The sequence below is a fragment of the Esox lucius genome, chromosome 14 (genome assembly GCF_011004845.1).
Source record: "Esox lucius isolate fEsoLuc1 chromosome 14, fEsoLuc1.pri, whole genome shotgun sequence".
Classification (NCBI taxonomy): domain Eukaryota; kingdom Metazoa; phylum Chordata; class Actinopteri; order Esociformes; family Esocidae; genus Esox; species Esox lucius.
In genome coordinates this window covers 21,035,979-21,054,163 of record NC_047582.1, presented here as the reverse complement: position 1 = coordinate 21,054,163, position 18,185 = coordinate 21,035,979, and the positions used below count along the sequence as shown (strand labels likewise).

The window sequence follows — 18,185 nt, the reverse complement described above, 5'->3', positions numbered from 1 at the left end:
ACTTAGTCATGCATCACAGGTATTGTCAATCTCTCTCTGACCCACTGAACTGATACCTCTATCTACAAAACCGCCGTAGTCACCCCCGTTCTTAAGAAACCTGGACTAGACGCCTCCATCTTCAATAACTTCCAATTAATGTGTTATAACATGTCTTCCTGTCTTTTGCTCTGTCTATCTGTGTCTTCATTAATTTTGTAAAGTGACTATGGGTCTCAGAATAGATTATTACTGTAGTGTGTCGAGGCGGCCACCCGGTTTTCCCATTCATGTATTTTTCTCTGTCTTCCCCTCCTGACCTCTTCTGTTTTTAGTGAATGAAGCCACATTGTCCTCTTCATTCATCCCTCTTTTCCTGTCTTAATGTGCAGTCGCTCCACACAGATGGCCAGACTCCTAACTGCTGCCACATTATTCACTGCCAGACTGGTCAACCTGGGTGCTTCCTGTCATAAATAGATGTTTCCCCTTTCTCTCAGAGTTTCTGTGTATTTCTGTGGCCAAAACACTTTGCACAACAAACACTCACAGTGACAGTCCCACATATAGTCTTGACTTAAGTGACCTTAGATTTTCCATCAATGTACCAAGTAAAACATGGTTCTCTAGGGACAATGCACTTACACATGTATGTACTGTCTACTGCATCCATATTCCTGTCTACTGCCTCCACCCTGCCATACTGTATACACAGACAGAGAGAGACACCCGAAAGGAGTCCAACCCCCTCCCATCCCTTTTCACGGTTCTGATCAATGAAGAGAGTGAGAGCACCGTCGGCGCGTGTCTGTGTAGGAAACTCTTGCAGCATCTCACACACGTACACTACTCAGAAGAGACAGCAGCAAGAAAAGGTACCCGTATATATATAATTTTTTGCCTATACCGACAAAGAGCTTTTTAGACCTGAACACAGCAGAATTTCTGCAGCAGTGGAACGCCTGTTACCCTGGTATTTTTCCTGGATTTCCTGCAACCTACTTGTTTTCTCGCCCTATTTTTCCATCCTTGGTTTTATGGAATGCGCTGTTTTTCTGCCTGCGTCGTTTCCATGCCAGCATGGGAACTGCCGTATCCAAAAGGAAGAATATAAGGAACGATGCGATATCTTCCGTGGCAGCAAAAGTTAGGTGAGTGTGCTGTCCCGGCTGAACGCCGACAGACTATCATATCAGCATTGCGGTAGAGTAAACTGAACTTATATTGTGACATAATAGGGTAATTTAGTCTACACATTTATGCACCAAAAACAGGTGGATTCAGGCTACACCACACGATTGCGTACTTGCACGTCCACAAGTCTCGGTCTCCTCACTTGGTACCCATTCATTATTCTACGTTATGTCGTCTTGTGCAGGACAACACACCATCATCGTTGTGGAAAAACATCTACTCGTCTCTGCAGCAATTTCTCGACGTTACTTAAGCTTTGATCTAATAGCAAATACCGATGGTTAGAGTAGGCTACATAGTTTACAGCTAATTGGTGACACGGTCCTTTGTTCTCACTATTGACGCATGCAAGTCTCTGGTGGCATGCAGTGTGCATCACAACATGGGTATAGTCATTGGTACTAGACATTTGTGTAGTGTTATATATGCCTTACTTAGTCTACGCCAACTTCAGATCAGTCTTTGCCTTTGGTTTACAGACAGCAGTTAAATACTAGCACAGTTTGCATAACCTTTAAAAACAGGCTATTAGTTATTGTTGGTTTTAAAATCTAAAATCATGCAAACAGCACCTAACCCATTTTGGGTAGCAAATCGGCCCTACTGCACTGATGATGACGTTTAAAAGATTGTAGGCAATGTAGGCTCCAACCGGGTGGTTTATAGGCCTATATAAAAGACACTTAACTATATATTTTCAAAAATGATCTGCATGTTACCAGCGGCTATCGTATGTGGGTGCATTAGTTCCGTAGGTAAATTATCTGTAATCGAACTATCAACGTATTAATCAGCCGCAATTGTCTCGAGCGTCTTGAGGGATCAGACGTGACGATGAGCCATTGTATCGATCGGAACATGGGAACGGAATGTTTGTAAATGCAGCGGTTAAATCATCAGACAAAAATAGCTATTTCGTCTATTTTACTGGTCTTCATGGCTAAGCCTTCTAAATGACCCACATGGACTACACAAGTTATTGTTATGTCCAGTAAACACAGTCTTGGAGATTTCTGACACCAATCACACCAAAGAAACAAATGTAAAGCGCGGTAATTATTCTAAAAAAATGACCGTAGACTATATACAGTAAGCACATATCTCCTATTTTCATGCTCTGTGTCTATTTACCGAAATAGGCTGCTTTTCCCGATTAATGTAGGCTGCTTTTGGATTCCCAAGAGATGATAGTTCTGAACTCAATTTAGTCTACAGTGTAATCGGTCTGATGGCTCCTTCATGTCATCCTGGCATCTACACTTAAGTAGAAAGCTGGTGGAATTAGAGAGAAATAAAGGGATATAAATAGAGTTATTGCACAGTAATGTTCTCTTCATGAAGGTCACACAGCATGCCCTTGACATAAAAAAAGAAGAGAGGATCAGTGCTGTGTGTGCATGCTCTTTTCTGCAATCCCTCAATGGGTTATGAAGAGGGAGCTGGGACAGAATCAGAACACGTTACTATATCACAAAACATAGGCACCGGCACACACATGCCATCTCCTTCCCAACCCACTGACATGATCTCTCACGCCTGACACCCTGGGCAGATCCAATCATGCAGCTCTGTCAACTCCAAACTTTACCCTGGAAATTACTCACAGCATATCTAACATTACATTGTTCCTCCCCACACTCTCCTGAACAACAGCTCATCCAGGTAAGGTCCCTTAATGTACTGACATATTCTCATGCTCACTGACTCTGACGTTCAACGTAAACACACGCTGCCATTCTGCAGTGTCTGTCCTCTGCTCTAGCCGACTCCTACTCTTCCCTATCTGTGTTCAGTTAGAGACTTGTACTCAGAGTGCCCTCTGTCTTTGCTGTCCCAACAAAGAGCATGTTCCCTCTGTGTTTCATTTGACATTTCCTTTACCTCTGCATCATCTCATCTTTGGATTCCCAATGCTTTCCTCGCTTCTTTTTCAAATCCACTTCAACCGCACTGTACTCTCAGGATCTGAAGCAATGAAACTGTCTCTACTCCAAGGCTCCAAAGTTGAACTAGTGAAGCTCTGAACCTGATCTGGTGAAAGGCAAGTGGCCTCGGGCAAAAACGTTTCCTCATGCTTGCGTTTGTTGGGCATATGGCTGATCTCTGTAGTTCCTCCGTCTTCCTGGACTCTGTTGTCTGTATGATGGATGAGGCCAGCTGTGCTCATCCCCAGTGGCAAGGCCTTTTGGTGTGAGTCATTTCGTCCCGGCGTTAGCGTCAGGTAACAAAGGGTCACCCTGCGCAAGGAGGGCCTCACTGAAGAGCTCCGCCAGGGAACAAATCAAATGACCGGAGGTCACACACGTCTCAGCTGGGGGGGGGGGGGTGTCATCCCTCATTACTGTTTTCCTGTACCCTAAATACACTCTTGATAGCATAGTGTGGTGAAAAGGGACACTACTCTCTACTGCACACGGTAGTTCTAGTTTCTGTGTGGGGCTGGGCAGTTAGTCCCATCTCACATCAGAATGTCCTGCTTTATGAAGTGTCCGGCTATTTTAAGCGAAGACACATGCCAAGACAACCCACCTTCTGCCCAGGTGTGTGTATACCTGATTTCATTCCAAATCGTTAAAAACGACTGGATAGATAACTCACCCTGCAGCCTTCTGGATACAGACATATGGATCTTTGAAAATCTACTATCAGGAAAATCCAGAAATCGTTGTGCCGAGTGATTTGATTGATCCGTTGACGAACATTGAACTGCTAGAGAACTCTGAGAGGTGAAGCAATCTTTTCCAGCAGATAGGCTTACACTGTCACATTCGGGTTCATTTTAAATACAATAAATAAGTGCTTGTAGAAATAGCCATTTCGTTTCTTTGTCCGGCTCAATATCTCTGGTGCTGCAGTATAGCAGATTCTCTTACCTGTCGTCTGTCCTTCTTGTGCTCCATCCTCTCTTATTGAAACCCATATATTTGTTGTTTTTTGGGATCTGAACTGTCCCAAGCTAAGCTTACTGAAGTGTAAAATGATCTAGTGAGGTCTCCTCTCTCTCAACCCCTCTCATTCTCCTCCTTTTCCCCTCTTTTTTGGAGGCTACTAGAAAGCCTGCACTAATTATGCTGAGTGGGGGAGATGATAAAGATTTCATAATGACTCACAGCAATTAGGCGTCCGACAATGCTAGTTTGTTTTGTGTGTGCGTTTGTTTTGCGTCTAAGTGCCTATGTGCAGGTGCTTGATGAGCTGCGTCTTGGGCCAGTGTGAATTCTCTGCAGTGGCACCAACTCTCTGATGAAGTGACATTTTCAGTACTTTAATCTAGGGCTGGGCCTTTAGCCCTGGAGAGAAAATCAGTCTAACTTTTCAGGTGAAGTTGAGCTGAGAGAGTTGAGCTAAGGAGTGAAAAGAAAAAAACAATTCAATTACTGTAATGATGAGAGAATTCCTTTAGCCAATGTTTTGCTGGCCAGTAGTGTTGTTTATCGATGAGAGAAACCAAAGCCTGGGAATTGGTCTTCGGGTATTTAATGACTACTGGGAATGCTGCCAGCAAAGTGCTGGTTGTCTTAAAGTCATTGTTGTTTGTCCTCTGGATCAGTGGATCTCAACTGGTTTTGGCTTGGAACCCAAATTGAACTAGGTTGCCTCACTCGGCAAATCAATTGCAATTGTCCAATTATGAAGGAATTGTGCTTTAAACAACAACCCTAGATGTCCTCTCCCAAATCAGAGCAGCACTGTCCCTTTGGATGGCTTTTGGGAGAAGGAGTTTTGGACTATGCAAAAAACAAAATAGAAACACTGACCCTGAAGGTACAGCAACAGACTATGGTTGTTTCGGAACAGAGGGCCATGGAGGTTGGAATCCACTGTGGTTGGTTTAAAGGTATGTTGGGAGGGAGGGTTTTCTGTCCTCCATCAGTTCAGACCATATATTGACCAATCAATATGTTCTTCACAAGTGCTTCTCCATGATTGATTGGAGCGGCAGACCCATGGTGGTGTGCTGGGTTTGTACAACTGTTGGAACTACTAAAGCCTTGTGAAAGATGGTAAACTGTGTCTGCGGGAGTTTGTATGTGGGTAGCTGTGTGTACAGTGGATGTAGATTATCTGGAGGAAATAGATGAAGTTAAAGGGATAGTTCGTCCATAACTCATATGTTTCTAAAAGTCCACTTACCAAGAGGTATTCCTAAATGCACATAGTCATTTTTTCTACATTCCATTATTCAGCTCTGTCCAAGTCTGTCATTAGCATTATTAGCATCATCCAAATTCATGAATGGAAACGGTTCGTACCACTGTAACAAAGCTGCACTGCTAGCGGAAAACTACTCTAAAACACTCCCGACTAAGACTAGTGGTGTTGTATACCTCAAAGAACATGATGATGTTGTATTCCTCTAATTAAAGTTTTAATCTTTGTGATATAATTCTCATTACAAATAAACGGGTACTTCCTGTGTTTACGGGTCAGTTTTGTTCACAATTGTATCAATCCACGCGTTCTTTAGGGAAGAGTAAGTGTATACATCACAGTAAACAAAATTGCACTACTCATCTATTTTAAACCACTTTCTTTTCCAAGAAACCATACATCACCAGAAAATCTGTCTTACAAATAGAAGTACCTTTTAACTTGATAAAAATTGCCTTTCTATCTCAAACATCCTTTCTATCTCAATCTGATGTGTTTATGGGATTGTTGTGGCATGCAAGGGGAAGATGTTGTAGTTGGGGGAAGATATCAATCTGATGATGCATTGTTTACTTGGAGGAAATGTACACATAAATGACAAGTCTTGGAGATTTAAGCTTTAAGTTCAATAAAGGGGAATGTTTAGCACGTGGTATTATATCCTTTGCGTGCAGTCTGGGACCCACGGACATCATGCTAAGTATCTTCCCTGGTGATGCTTTCATAATCTTGTACTGCAGTCTTCTTCACTTCCAGATTGTCGTTTTTCCTTCAGCCTTGTCTTTGGCATGTATCAAAACCTACCAGGCTGGTCATAACCTATGTGTAGCTAGAACTGCAGTGTCTTGGCTGCAGATACTTGTCACCTCCATCTCTTTCTCTCTGTCTCTCTATCTCTCTTGCTATCGCTCTACTGTCCCTTTGGTTTTCTTTCTACAAACTCATCTCCCTTCCCCACCTCTTTCTCTTTCATCTTTAATGTGCCCCTTTCTTCTCTTCCTCTCAGTTTTAATTTTCCTCCCCTTTTTCCAAAATGCACTCACCCATCCTCCACATTTCCACTCACATGTCTGAAAGCATGCTTCAACCTCCTCCCCATCTTTCTCTCTCAGTAATATGCTGTCCTACTATTCCCAGTGTTCCCTCTACACTTATCACCTTTGTACAATGAAACATGTTTAACAAAGCACACCTGGAGCCTATTAGTACTGTATGTCCCACATGTGATGCAGAAATGCACCAGTCTCTGGGGTGGGCTTGGGGAAAGGAAGGTGAGAGATAGTATCTGTCCGTGTGAGAGAGAAAAGGAGAGTGAGATAGTGTCAGAGAGATAGATCAGGTAAAGGAGAAAAATAAAATGGAAATAAGGAAGCAGTTTCCTCTCTCTACACTTCTTCGTGTGCTCATGTTTTATGGATGCTGTGTATCTCCCAGGCCATCGCATGCATCCTGTTGTTGATTTTAATCAAAGCTCTAAGCTGCTGAATAATAAAAAATGAAAAAAGTATTCAGAAGCTTCAGAGTGGATGGAGTAATTACCCACAGGACTAAAGCAGTTTAATCACACTACACACTGAGAGGTCCCAGCAGGCTTGACTAATCGCTCCATGATTAAGTGCACTCCCTCGCACATACAAACACATGTGAATTGGCACACATGCCACCCTATGGAAGACGCTGCGTTGCAGTGATGTATTAAACTGACGTATGCTGCAGCTCAATTTTGTGATGTGCACGGGAACCGTTTGGGTGCATGTGTCAAGTCACTACTTTGCTGCGAACCCAGAGAAGCAGACTGTGGCTCTGACTGCGGAGTGATGTGACTGTTGTGACTGTGTTTTGACTTATTGTTGTAACTGTGACTGTTGTGTCTGTTTTATGACTGACTTTTGTGGCTGGGGCTGTTGTGACTGGTGTGACTGTGGCTGGTTTGACTGTGACTGTGGTGTGACTGTGAGTGGTTTGAGACTGTGACTGGTTTGACTGTGACAGTGGTGTGACTGTGACTGGTTTGACTGTGACTATGGTGTGACTATGGCTGGTTTGACTTTGACTGTGGTGTGACTGTGGTGTGACTTTGACTGTGGTGTGACTGTGACTGTGATGTGACTGTGACTGGTTTGACTGTGACTGTGGCTGGTGTGGCTGTGGTGTGACTGTGACTGGTGTGACTGTGACTGTGAATGGTTTGACTGTGACTGTGGCTGTGGTGTGACTGTGACTGGTGTGACTGTGACTGTGGTGTGACTGTGACTGTGCTGTGACTGTGGCTGGTGTGACTGTGACTGTGAATGGTTTGACTGTGACTGTGGCTGGTGTGACTGTGGTGTGACTGTGACTGGTGTGACTATGACTGTGGTGTGACTGTGGCTGGTGTGACTGTGACTGGTGTGACTGTGACTGTGAATGGTTTGACTGTGACTGTGGCTGGTGTGACTGTGACTGTGGTGTGACTGTGGCTGGTGTGAAGGACCTTCAAGCCATACAGTCTGTACTGTACCGCAGAGGTGCTCTGTTGTGTATCCTTTCGATAGCTGAGAAATCTAAGGAGATAGGAGAAAAGGTTAGTAAATAGGGAGCTTTTCTCTCTGTGTCCCACTTAAGGCTCCCAGGCAGTCCCAGGGAATGTTCTGGAGAGAGCTGACGTGGTACGGATGCCTGTGTTGGCTGGCCTTCAATAATTGAGAGTGCCTGTCAGGGATAAGGCGTCCACCCACGGTGTGTAGCTCCTCTTCCCTGACAGAGCTCCTGGGGGAGGAAGATGCAAGTGGAAGGAGCCTGGATAGGAGCAGGGACACAGATGGAAACGGACCCCAGGTGTCAATTTCTGTGTGGATTTGAAAGTCAGTGTTTTTACTGTTGTCAATATTAATAATGTCTTAGTCTGTCTTATTTCCTGTGTGTTTTAAATTCTTAATGGAGAGCTGGCGTGGGCCGTAGAGAGGATTGAGGCGGTCCTCAGGAAATGATGTCGCTGTACCGGATCATCCATGGCTCTGATCTGTGTTCCCGTGAGAAGGTGGGCCAGAGATACAGCCCTGTTACACACGCGCGCGCGTGCGCGCACGCGCACACAGTCAAATATGGAAATCTCTGCATGGGTGGCAGTGTATCGCATAGGGCTGTTGGATACATCTGTCAGCTCATATTGGATTACTGACAACACGTCTCCACTGTATGCAGCATGAATTTGAAATCCATCGATTGGGAGCTCACTCAGTCAAACTGCCTGTTTGTTATTCTGCTTGTCTGCGTAGTCACAGGACTACTGTCTCTATGAAGCCTGTCCATCAAAGGAAGACAAGTACTGTATCTTAGCAGACCAATGCAAAATGAGTAATATGAAACCTGGATGCCCATGAGGCCATCTGTTGTAAAGATGAAACGACAAGGCCCAGGGTGGACTAGTCGCTTCCTCCAGATAACACGAACGAGTGTGATCCCAGCCTTAAGTCTGACCCACTGCTATTCTGTCATACCTCTCACTTCTCCCCCATCTCCACTCACAGTCCTGTCAAATTAAAGAAACATTACTAACAATTTACTAAGGTATTGTAAATGGGATGTACTAGTCTAGAAGTATTTATAATATTTATTAAATACTACAGCTAAGACCTTTTCTTGGACACAACGAATCATGTCGTGGCCGTGGTACATTGGCAGTAATCCAGAATTACCAGAAATCCCGGAGGTTTTATAAACCTGGTAACCAGTGCAATTAGAATGCTACAGTGAATGTTATGTGATGTCACACCCATGGTATACAGTCTAATATATAATATAATTAGCAGTCAGGATTTACACCATTGGGTTCTAAATGGTTTTCAAAGGCTGCATTAATTACAGCAACCGTTTTTATGTGATCAATGCGTAGGAGTTTTTATGGTGGTCAGGCATATTCAGCAAGAGTCAATAGTACATCTTCATACTGTGTGTTTGAACATTCAGAAAGATTTGTTTTAGTTATGAAATGTATTCCGTGTTTAGAAACCTTTTGTTTGGGGGTGGGGAGGTTCTTGTAGCTAAAATGGATCAAAGGTAGTAGGTTCGTCATTTCTGTGACTGTGTACCATGGCATAAAGGTCGATTCAAAATCTACCAGCCACTCGTTTTGTCAATTCGTTTGAAGAGGTTGGATCTGGGTTCTAAGAGTTGCGGACCAGTTGCGGAGGGTGCAGGGCCTGCAACTCTCCAGTTTATTTGTGTTTTTCACACTATTATCAGCTACTCTGTCAGAAGGAATGACTGTATTAAAGTCTAAGACATATCAATCTTAATTCTCTTTGTTTCTCTATCTCTCTCCTTTTCTCTCCTCCATTTCTCCGAGCCTGTCTGGAATTTAGAGATAAAACAGCTACATCTTAAATGCTCTGTTGCACCAACCGACACGGAAGGTCATTAACACATCCATCTTTCTCGCTGTTTGGCCTTTGTTCTTTCTCTCCCTGTCACACATTTGTTAGCGTCTGTGTGTCATGTGTGTGTGTGTGTGTGTCTTTACAGAGCAGCGCGAGCGTTTGGAGAGTACCTGTCCCACACACACCCTGAGAACCGAAACGGATCAGGTCAGAACCCCTCCCTCTAATCCTGCATTCTCTTATTCTTCTCTGTCTTTATGTTCTTTTCCTCTTCAGATTTCTCCTCTGTCAGTGACTTCAAAATTTATTTACTTGAACAGCGTAGTATATACGGAAACCTCTGATGGAGGATGGATGATAATGTCTTCTTCTGTTCCTGTCTTTCTGTAATTTCTTCATCTCTTTCTCCATCTGCCTCACCCAGCAGCTCATCTCCTGTCTGACACATTCGTGGGCCAAGACTCCCCTGGCGGTGTCCGTCACCACAATAACAACCATCCCCACCACCACCTGAGTTTTCCGGCCTCCCCAGACTCCAGCCTGGTGAAGCCTGCGTTGGGCCACCTTCAGCCCCCGCCCCCCTCCATCAACCCCACCAAGGCCCGACTGTCTCTTGAGCGCAGCTTCTCGGCTGAAGAGGACCAGCAGAAGTGCGTGGAGTGCACCCTGCGGCCCGCCCGTGTCTACACCATCACCGGAGACCACGGCATGCTGGGTAGCAACCGGGGCAGCAAGGAGAGCCTGGAGCTAGAGGTTCTGAAGGGGGCGTCCACCCTTGTCCAGCCCTCCACCTCCCCCTCCTCCAACTCCTCTTCCTCCCCCACCCATCACCACCTCACGCGCCACGGTCACCGCGGCGGCGCTCACCGTGACGACGGGAGCCATCGGCACGGCAACCACCACAACCTCGCCGTCGCCGGCGGGGCCGCCGGCCATCACGGCCACCACGGCAGCCACCACCACCTGTCCCAGCAGCCCTTGTCGAGCTCGGTCAGCGCCCACAACATCCGCAGCTGGGGGGAGGGGGGGAAGGGAGGCTCGCGGGAGGACTGCAGCCTCAACGCGGCCTTGGACTCCAGCGGAGCCCCGTCCCGTAGCCAGGGCTCCCTGGACCTAGAGAGCTCCCGCGAGGCAGGCAAGCAACACAGGCGTCTGGAGAGGATGTGGAGTGTGGACCGGATGACTGGGCTGGAGAGAGGTGAGACAGGCCAGACAGAGAGGTGGAGGCGCTGATATCCAACGGGGGGGGTGGGGGGGAGGGTGCTGGGGGGCTGTGGGGTGGATGTTAGCTGGATTGTGACGTGGTCTGTATTTCTGACTCTTCGTCTCTCCGTCTCTCCCCTGGTGTCTCTGCCTGTGTGTCTCCCTCTCTCCTTCTGTGGAGTGGACTGCTGCTGTGTGCTTTAAGCTCTCCTGTCGTTGCTATAAAACAAAATAAGTGGGTCTAGCTACTACTGTAACGTCCATTCATTATCTCTCCCCACAGAGGATAACAACTGGTACCCAAAAGACAGCATGTTCAGCTTTCAGACTGCTACGACCACCATGCAGGCGTGAGTACGCAGTCCCACACACTCCTCTCTGGGGTCAGGCAGACATGTCACCCGCCCTCAACGTTCCCACTCTCTCTGTCCCCTATATGGGCTTGTCTACATTATGAGAGAGGGAATAAAACGCTAGATAGATTTGTCTTGGTTTGTATAATAATCATTTCCATGGCATTTGAATTCACACTGTCACCATGCAGGATTGTGGCTCTCAGTAGCAGGGAAATGGAGTGATATGGATGCGCGCTGAACACAAACTTGATACAGTCAGCTAGGTTTACACAACAAAATAATCTAGCGTCTCGTCTTTTTCGATACTCCTCAGGAAAATGTAGCATAATGTAAACAAGCCCTATATTTCTCTCTCTTTCTGTCCCTCTCTCCGACTATATTTTGCTCACTGTCGCTCTGTTTCTCTCTGTCTCTTTCTATCTATTAGTTTTCCATTTGCCTCCACAGATTGTATTCATTACATATAGGATGTTAATATATTACTCTCTCTTTTTCATGCACTTCGTTCACTGACCCACTGCAGAATATCGTGAGTATCTTTGAACTTAGAATCTAGCTTACCTCCCTTTCCTTGATCTACTTGACCCATTACCCTTCCCTGTGCTGAGTGTGAAGTTACAGAGGAAACGGTCTTCTCTGGAACCGCTGTGAATGAAGAAGCTCTGGAGGATTATTAGAGTTTAATGAAGAGAAAGAACAAAAAAGGCAGGATGGGTGGATTTAAATGGGTGAAAGGGTGCATAGATAATACATTTGTTCTGAAATGGCAATATTTTGAGAATAAGTGATAATAGTTTAAGAAAAAAGTGGAAAAAGTTGATGAAGTGAACATTTTTGGAGAATAAATTGACAGTATTTCAAGAATAAAGTAGAAAAAATGTCTGCAATTAAGTGGGACATTGTTCTATTTCTGTTAAATATTTTTACCTTTTTTTGATCCTGTTACTACTATGTGATGTCCAATTCAGCATTATGGCCTTGCAACATCTCCATAGCGGGTGGGTTAATAATAAAAGACTGTTCAATGGATGTCTCGTAAAACCTTTCTGTTTCTTATACTGCCTGCTCAATGAGGAAGTATTGAATTTCACATATGCGCTTTAGGGGAGTTCTCTGGCCAACAACCACATTTGAGCTTGCAGGCACCCAATCCACCACTAGGAGTCAAGACAAGACAAGGGAAACCTACCTGACATCCACCTGTCTATCCTGGGTGATTTCAAACAGCTGTGGCCCCACAACACATCCACAGCTGTGCGCCCCTGAACACATCAAGAGCTGTGCTACCCTCAACACATCAACAGCTGTGGCCCCTGAACAAATCAAGAGCTGTGCGCCCCTCAACACATCAACAGCTGCATGGCCCTCAACACATTAACAGCTGTGTCCCCCTGAACACAACAACAGCTGTGCGCCCCTCAACACATCAACAGCTGTGGCTACACACATGCAGTTATCCAAATCTCCTACTTTAATCATGAAATTCTCAGAAAATCCTCTGTTCTCAGAACGTCTGTACTTAAATTGCTTCTCTATTCTCAAATTAATGCCGCAAAGAAATTTAAGTTTCACAAATGTTATCTATGCAACAAAAAGTCCATGTATGCCCCCATCGCCGCTTCATTACTCTAAACTGGCCCTGATGCTCTTCTGTATTAGTAACCTCCACTGTACCTACAATCAATACAGAAGCTGGGTTCATAGTATGTGTGTGGATTTTACCCATTACACCCTAGACATTGTTCCTGGCTGAACCTCTATGCCGTTGTAGCTGACTAAAAATATATATAAAAAAAAAATATATACACCAGGGACTAAAACCGTCTCTTATCCGCCACGACTGAAACCCAAGCCATGGAAAAGACCTTTGTGAGCTGAGCTGTCTCAAAACCTATCACCATAGCTAAAACCAGCTCTAATCCACACACTTCACAAAGACCCTGGGGCGGCAAACCGACAGCTGATAACTCAACCTGGCTGCAAGCTGCAGACTGTTCCGGATGCAGCCCTCTTTTCCCTCCCTCACCGCTGTCTTCCCGATACCTCCAACTAACGCATATGGTCAGCTGTTTAGCTGAACCCCAGCTGGCCCTGGCTTGTGACACTAACTTCCTAAACTAACTCAGAGAAGTTGCAAAACCTAAACTTGACTGTAGCTCCTCCCCCAAGAGCTGGCTAAATGCTTTAATGTTGCTCAACCCTACCCTGGCAGTACCCCTTTTTGCTCCTCCTGCGCTCTCTCTCCCCCATGTACTAAGCCGGCCTTCTCCCTCTCATCCTTTCATTCTGTGCCACATCCCGGCAGGACATTCCGGGGATTTGTGCAGAGAAAGAGGAGGGAGAGGGAGCTGGATTCTGCTGAAGTCATCCAGAGGTAGCTACTGTGTTTCTGGCTGGTCAGGGTGCCGCCGTGCACCAGTACTTTCTGACTCCACCTATCCATTATTTATAGACTAGATACAGTGGACTCCCAGGAGGGCTAAAACTAAAAATAGCAGGAGGCAAAGCATATTGCCATTAGGGTGTTACTATAAGTGAGAAAAAAAAACACTGTGTTGCACTGTGGCTCCGAGGCAGTCTTACGTCTTCAGTGATCTCTCTCGTGACATCACATCACATTTTGTCACATGCTTCATGAACACCAGAGGTAGACTGTCAGTGTAATGCCTACATACAGGCCCTTTTCCAACAATGCAGAGTTGAATATTAGAGAAATATAGGCAACAGACAAAACAAAGGAACTGGTTAAAAAACACACAAAAATTATTGTCACTGAGTAATCGTTTTGCTGTCATTTTTATCAGTCTTATGGCTGCATAAGGTCCAGTCTGTTCTAGACATAATGTGATTGCCGTTCCTGCCATGTGGTAATGTAGCCATCTATGACCTGCCTGGCTGGAGAATTTGACTGTTTTTGTCATTGAGAGCATCTTGACTCTTCATGGCAAGGAGCTACACAGTGGTGGTGAACTTTGCCGTTTGCTCGGGCCTCAGAAGCGCCTTGATATCTACGGCGGTACAGTTGCCTTTCAAAGGGTCAAGATGCTCTCAATGGTGCACCTGTAGAACTCTTCTCATTCTCGTCTGCGTTAACGGATGGGTTCTTTCCTATGCCTACCAATAGAGGGTGGCCTGTCAGGATATCCAGGACCCAGTTGTAGAGGGAGGTCTTCCGTCCCTGGATCCTGAGTTTACTGATGAGCTTGGAGGGTATTGTGTTGTTGAACGCTGAGCTGTAGTGAATAACCTTCTTACATGCATATTCCTCTTGTCCAGATGGGAGAGGGCAGTGTGGAATTCAAGAGATATTGTGAAAACTGTGGGCCTTTTAGGGCAGTATGTGAATTAGCGTGGGTGCAGACATCCAGAATGATGGCGTTGATGTGAGCCATGATTAGCCTTTCAAACGATTTAATGGCTCCAGATCTAAGTAATATTCGATAATAGTAATTTAGGCAGGTTGCCTTGGTTTTCATGGGCACAGGGACTAAGCTGGTCTGCTTAAAACCATTGGTATTTAGGACTGAGTCAGTGAACGGTTGAAAATTTCTGTAAAACAACTGCCATCTGGTCTGCGCATGCTCTGAGTACATGGTATTACATCTGGCCCCACAACCTTTACAGTCTTACATGGGCTATGGAGAGCCATATAGATGGCCTTCAAGGAAAAGCAGGTGCTGTCGTACACGGCTTAAATGTTACTCGCCTTGAAGTGAGCATAGAAGGACATTGGCTTGTCTGGTTGGCTCAAGTCGCTGTGTAGCTGCTGGCTGGGACTCCCTTTGCTTCAGAGCTGGCGTAGGAGGATTAGATGTAAGTCCTGTTTATTGACCAAATTGCTGCTTGATGGGTTTCTCGTGTCTGCGTTTGGGTCGTCCTCCTTGACATGCTTGTATGCTCTCACTGCTGTGGAATAAAGCTGCAGAAAGAAGTTGTAACAGATGTAGTGTGTTACTGAATTTGGCTAGGTGACATGCTAATGTAGCCAAAACAATCATTAGAGTGTTTTGGCTACCCCCCCCCCCCCCCCCCTCAGAAGTCACTCTGAGTCAAACTGATCAAGAGATGCCTGTTATAGTGCCATCGGTATGTTGAGTCTTGAAAGTAGTTTTTGACAGTGCAATTTTTTTACATAATAATTACTCTAAACTGATTAACATGCCTTCATGGTGCCTGCCCACACCGATGCAACGTCCCATTGATAGACCTTTGTCTATGGATGCCACAAATCCTTGTCGGTGCAGTCAATGAGTAGAATTTGAAGTGCTTATCGGTTTTCTGAATGGCAGAATGATGATGGTGAACTTACGCCCTGCTTTAATAGACAGGTAGGACAATTGGCACCAGATGTGCGTAAGTGACTTTGTAGTATTATGGTGTTGACTGGTAACTAGCATGAATATATATAACAGATATGTGTCACTATTGCTTGTGGTTAGGCCTGGCCGCATTGATACTGCATTGTAAGATGCAGCATTTACCCGGGTTTGGCTAATGACTTTGGCACTGGCAGACTCAGTCAGCCAGGCAAACAGATGGACTAGTTTTTTTCCAACAATGCCAGGCTGCTGCAGTAGAAGGTCGCTGTGACACATAGCCTCAGCTGATTAATAGAGGAGCAACAAATCATCATCCTCTTTGTCTGGACTTTAAGAGCGGAGACAGAGAGAGTGGAGACAGAGAGAGAGTGGAGACAGAGAGAGTGGAGACAGAGGGAGTGGAGACAGAGGGAGTGGAGACAGAGAGAGTGGAGACAGAGAGAGTGCAGACAGAGAGAGTGGAGACAGAGAGAGAGTGGAGACAGAGAGTGGAGACAGAGGGAGTGGAGACAGAGGGAGTGGAGACAGAGGGAGTGGAGACAGAGGGAGTGGAGACAGAGAGAGTAGAGACAGAGAGAGTGGAGACAGAGAGAGTGGAGACAGAGAGAGTGGAGACAGAGAGAGAGTGGAGACAGAGAGAGAGTGGAGACAGAGAGAGAGTGGAGACAGAGAGGGAGTGGAGACAGAGAGAGTGGAGACAGAGAGAGAGTGGAGACAGAGAGAGTGGAGACAGAGAGAGTGGAGACAGAGAGAGTAGAGACAGAGAGAGAGTGGAGACAGAGAGAGTGGAGACAGAGAGAGTGGAGACAGAGAGAGTAGAGGAAGAGGGAGTGGAGACAGAGAGAGTGGAGGAGACGGAGAGAGAGGGACAGTGGAGACAGAGAGAGAGTGGAGACAGAGAGAGTGGAGACAGAGAGAGTGGAGACAGAGAGAGTAGAGACAGAGAGAGTGGAGACAGAGAGAGAGTGGAGACAGAGAGAGTGGAGACAGAGAGAGTAGAGGAAGAGAGAGTGGAGACAGAGAGAGTGGAGGAGACGGAGAGAGAGGGACAGTGGAGACAGAGGGAGGGAGGGTGGAGACAGAGGGAGGGAGGGTGGAGACAGAGGGAGGGAGGGTGGAGATAGAGAGAGGGAGAGGGTAGACAGGGAGGGTGGGGACAGAGGGAGAGTGGAGACCAGGAGAGGGAGGGAAAAGACAGAGAGGGAGAGAGTGAGGGAGGAGAGTGGAGGCACGGGGGAGAAGTGCAATGCAAGATGGCCCGAAGAGAAGAATGGTAAAAGATAGGGAGAAGTAAACACACAAGAGAGATTGTGCCTGAGGAGCCCGAGCAGCATTTAAGTATAGACAGAGAGAGAGAGAGAGAGAGAGGGAGGAGACAGAGGGGGGGGGGGGGTCGAGGGGGAGAGTGGAGAGTGGAGAGAAGACAGTCAGTGAGTCATCCCCAGCTGGTTGAGTGGGTGGAGGGGGTTCTCTCCTAGACTTCAGCCTCTCATAAGCCAACCTGCTGTTGCCTTTTGGTTCTGTGTTGGCCTGCTGAGAAAAAGACCAGTAATCTCCTCTACTCATGTATTTAAGGGTTAGGGAGCAGTTAGGTAAGAAAATAAAGGATTTTTTCACAGTACAAAATGAATCCAAGTGAAATGACGTGTAGATTGGATTAAGTGTTTCATCATTCAATGTTAGTGAATGTTTCAGAATGAAGTTGTAACAGATGTAGTGTGTTACTGAATTTAGCTAGGTGACATGCTAATGTAGTCAAAACAATCATTAGAGTCAGCGATGCCGACATGACTATAGCTAGCTCCTGGACATGTGACAGAGGGATTCCCAGACCCTGGTTAGCTTAGCAGCCCATCTGCAACTACCTATTGGGGATAGTTACCATAGTTAGCAATTAAACATATCAGCCTCACAAATAATGGAAACAAGGATAATCTCCCCCTCTCTTTCTTTCTGTCCAACCTTGTTTCATAAGTCCCCACCCATACAAGCCAGCTGGATTTGATCCTGTCATCACTAGACTTGATGTCACACAATGTGGTTGAGAGATGTGACATTGAGGGGAGGTTGGTCAGAGAGGAAATGATTATCTATTAGGAAATAGATATATTAAATGGAATTAATGGTGTAAACAGGGAATAACAGGCAGGCAGTTCAGAGTAGGAAAACAGAGTTAGCAAACAATGATATTGGGCATTCATTAAATGTCAAACAAAGCAGTTATGAATAGTCAAAATGTTTTAAGTTGATCTATGAAAGCGTCTGAAACGTCTCAATATCTGGTCTAGAAACTCAAAATATGGTCTGAAACATCTCTATATTCAGCCTAGAACCTCTGTAAATATGGTCTGAAACATCTCTATATTCAGCCTAGAACCTCTGTAAATATGGTCTGAAACATCTCTATATTCAGCCTAGAACCTCTGTAAATATGGTCTGAAACATCTCTATATTCAGCCTAGAACCTCTGTAAATATGGTCTGAAACATCTCTATATTCAGCCTAGAACCTCTGTAAATATGGTCTGAAACATCTCTATATTCAGCCTAGAACCTCTGTAAATATGGTCTGAAACATCTCTATATTCAGCCTAGAACCTCTGTAAATATGGTCTGAAACATCTC

General features: G+C 45.5%; 1 protein-coding gene across 11 annotated transcripts in view; it reads left to right on the top strand.

Moving 5' to 3' along the window:
- The first annotated feature begins 758 nt into the window (after positions 1-758).
- Positions 759-18,185, top strand: part of LOC105014840 (NMDA receptor synaptonuclear signaling and neuronal migration factor) — a 30,216-nt gene continuing 12,789 nt past the window's right edge. For 2 of the 11 annotated variants that reach the window (XM_010877485.4, XM_010877483.4), the window contains exons 1-5: positions 760-1,130; positions 9,829-9,890; positions 10,108-10,881; positions 11,170-11,236; positions 11,766-11,771. In XM_010877485.4, coding sequence (XP_010875787.1) covers positions 1,060-1,130; positions 9,829-9,890; positions 10,108-10,881; positions 11,170-11,236; positions 11,766-11,771 — 980 coding nt within the window. In that variant the 5' untranslated portion in view covers positions 760-1,059. Of the gene's footprint in view, positions 1,131-7,782; positions 8,345-9,411; positions 9,720-9,828; positions 9,891-10,107; positions 10,882-11,169; positions 11,237-11,765; positions 11,772-13,547; positions 13,617-18,185 lie in introns of those variants that run through there. The other 9 variants (XM_034297011.1, XM_010877482.4, XM_020053076.3 and 6 more) reach the window with 9 other exon arrangements.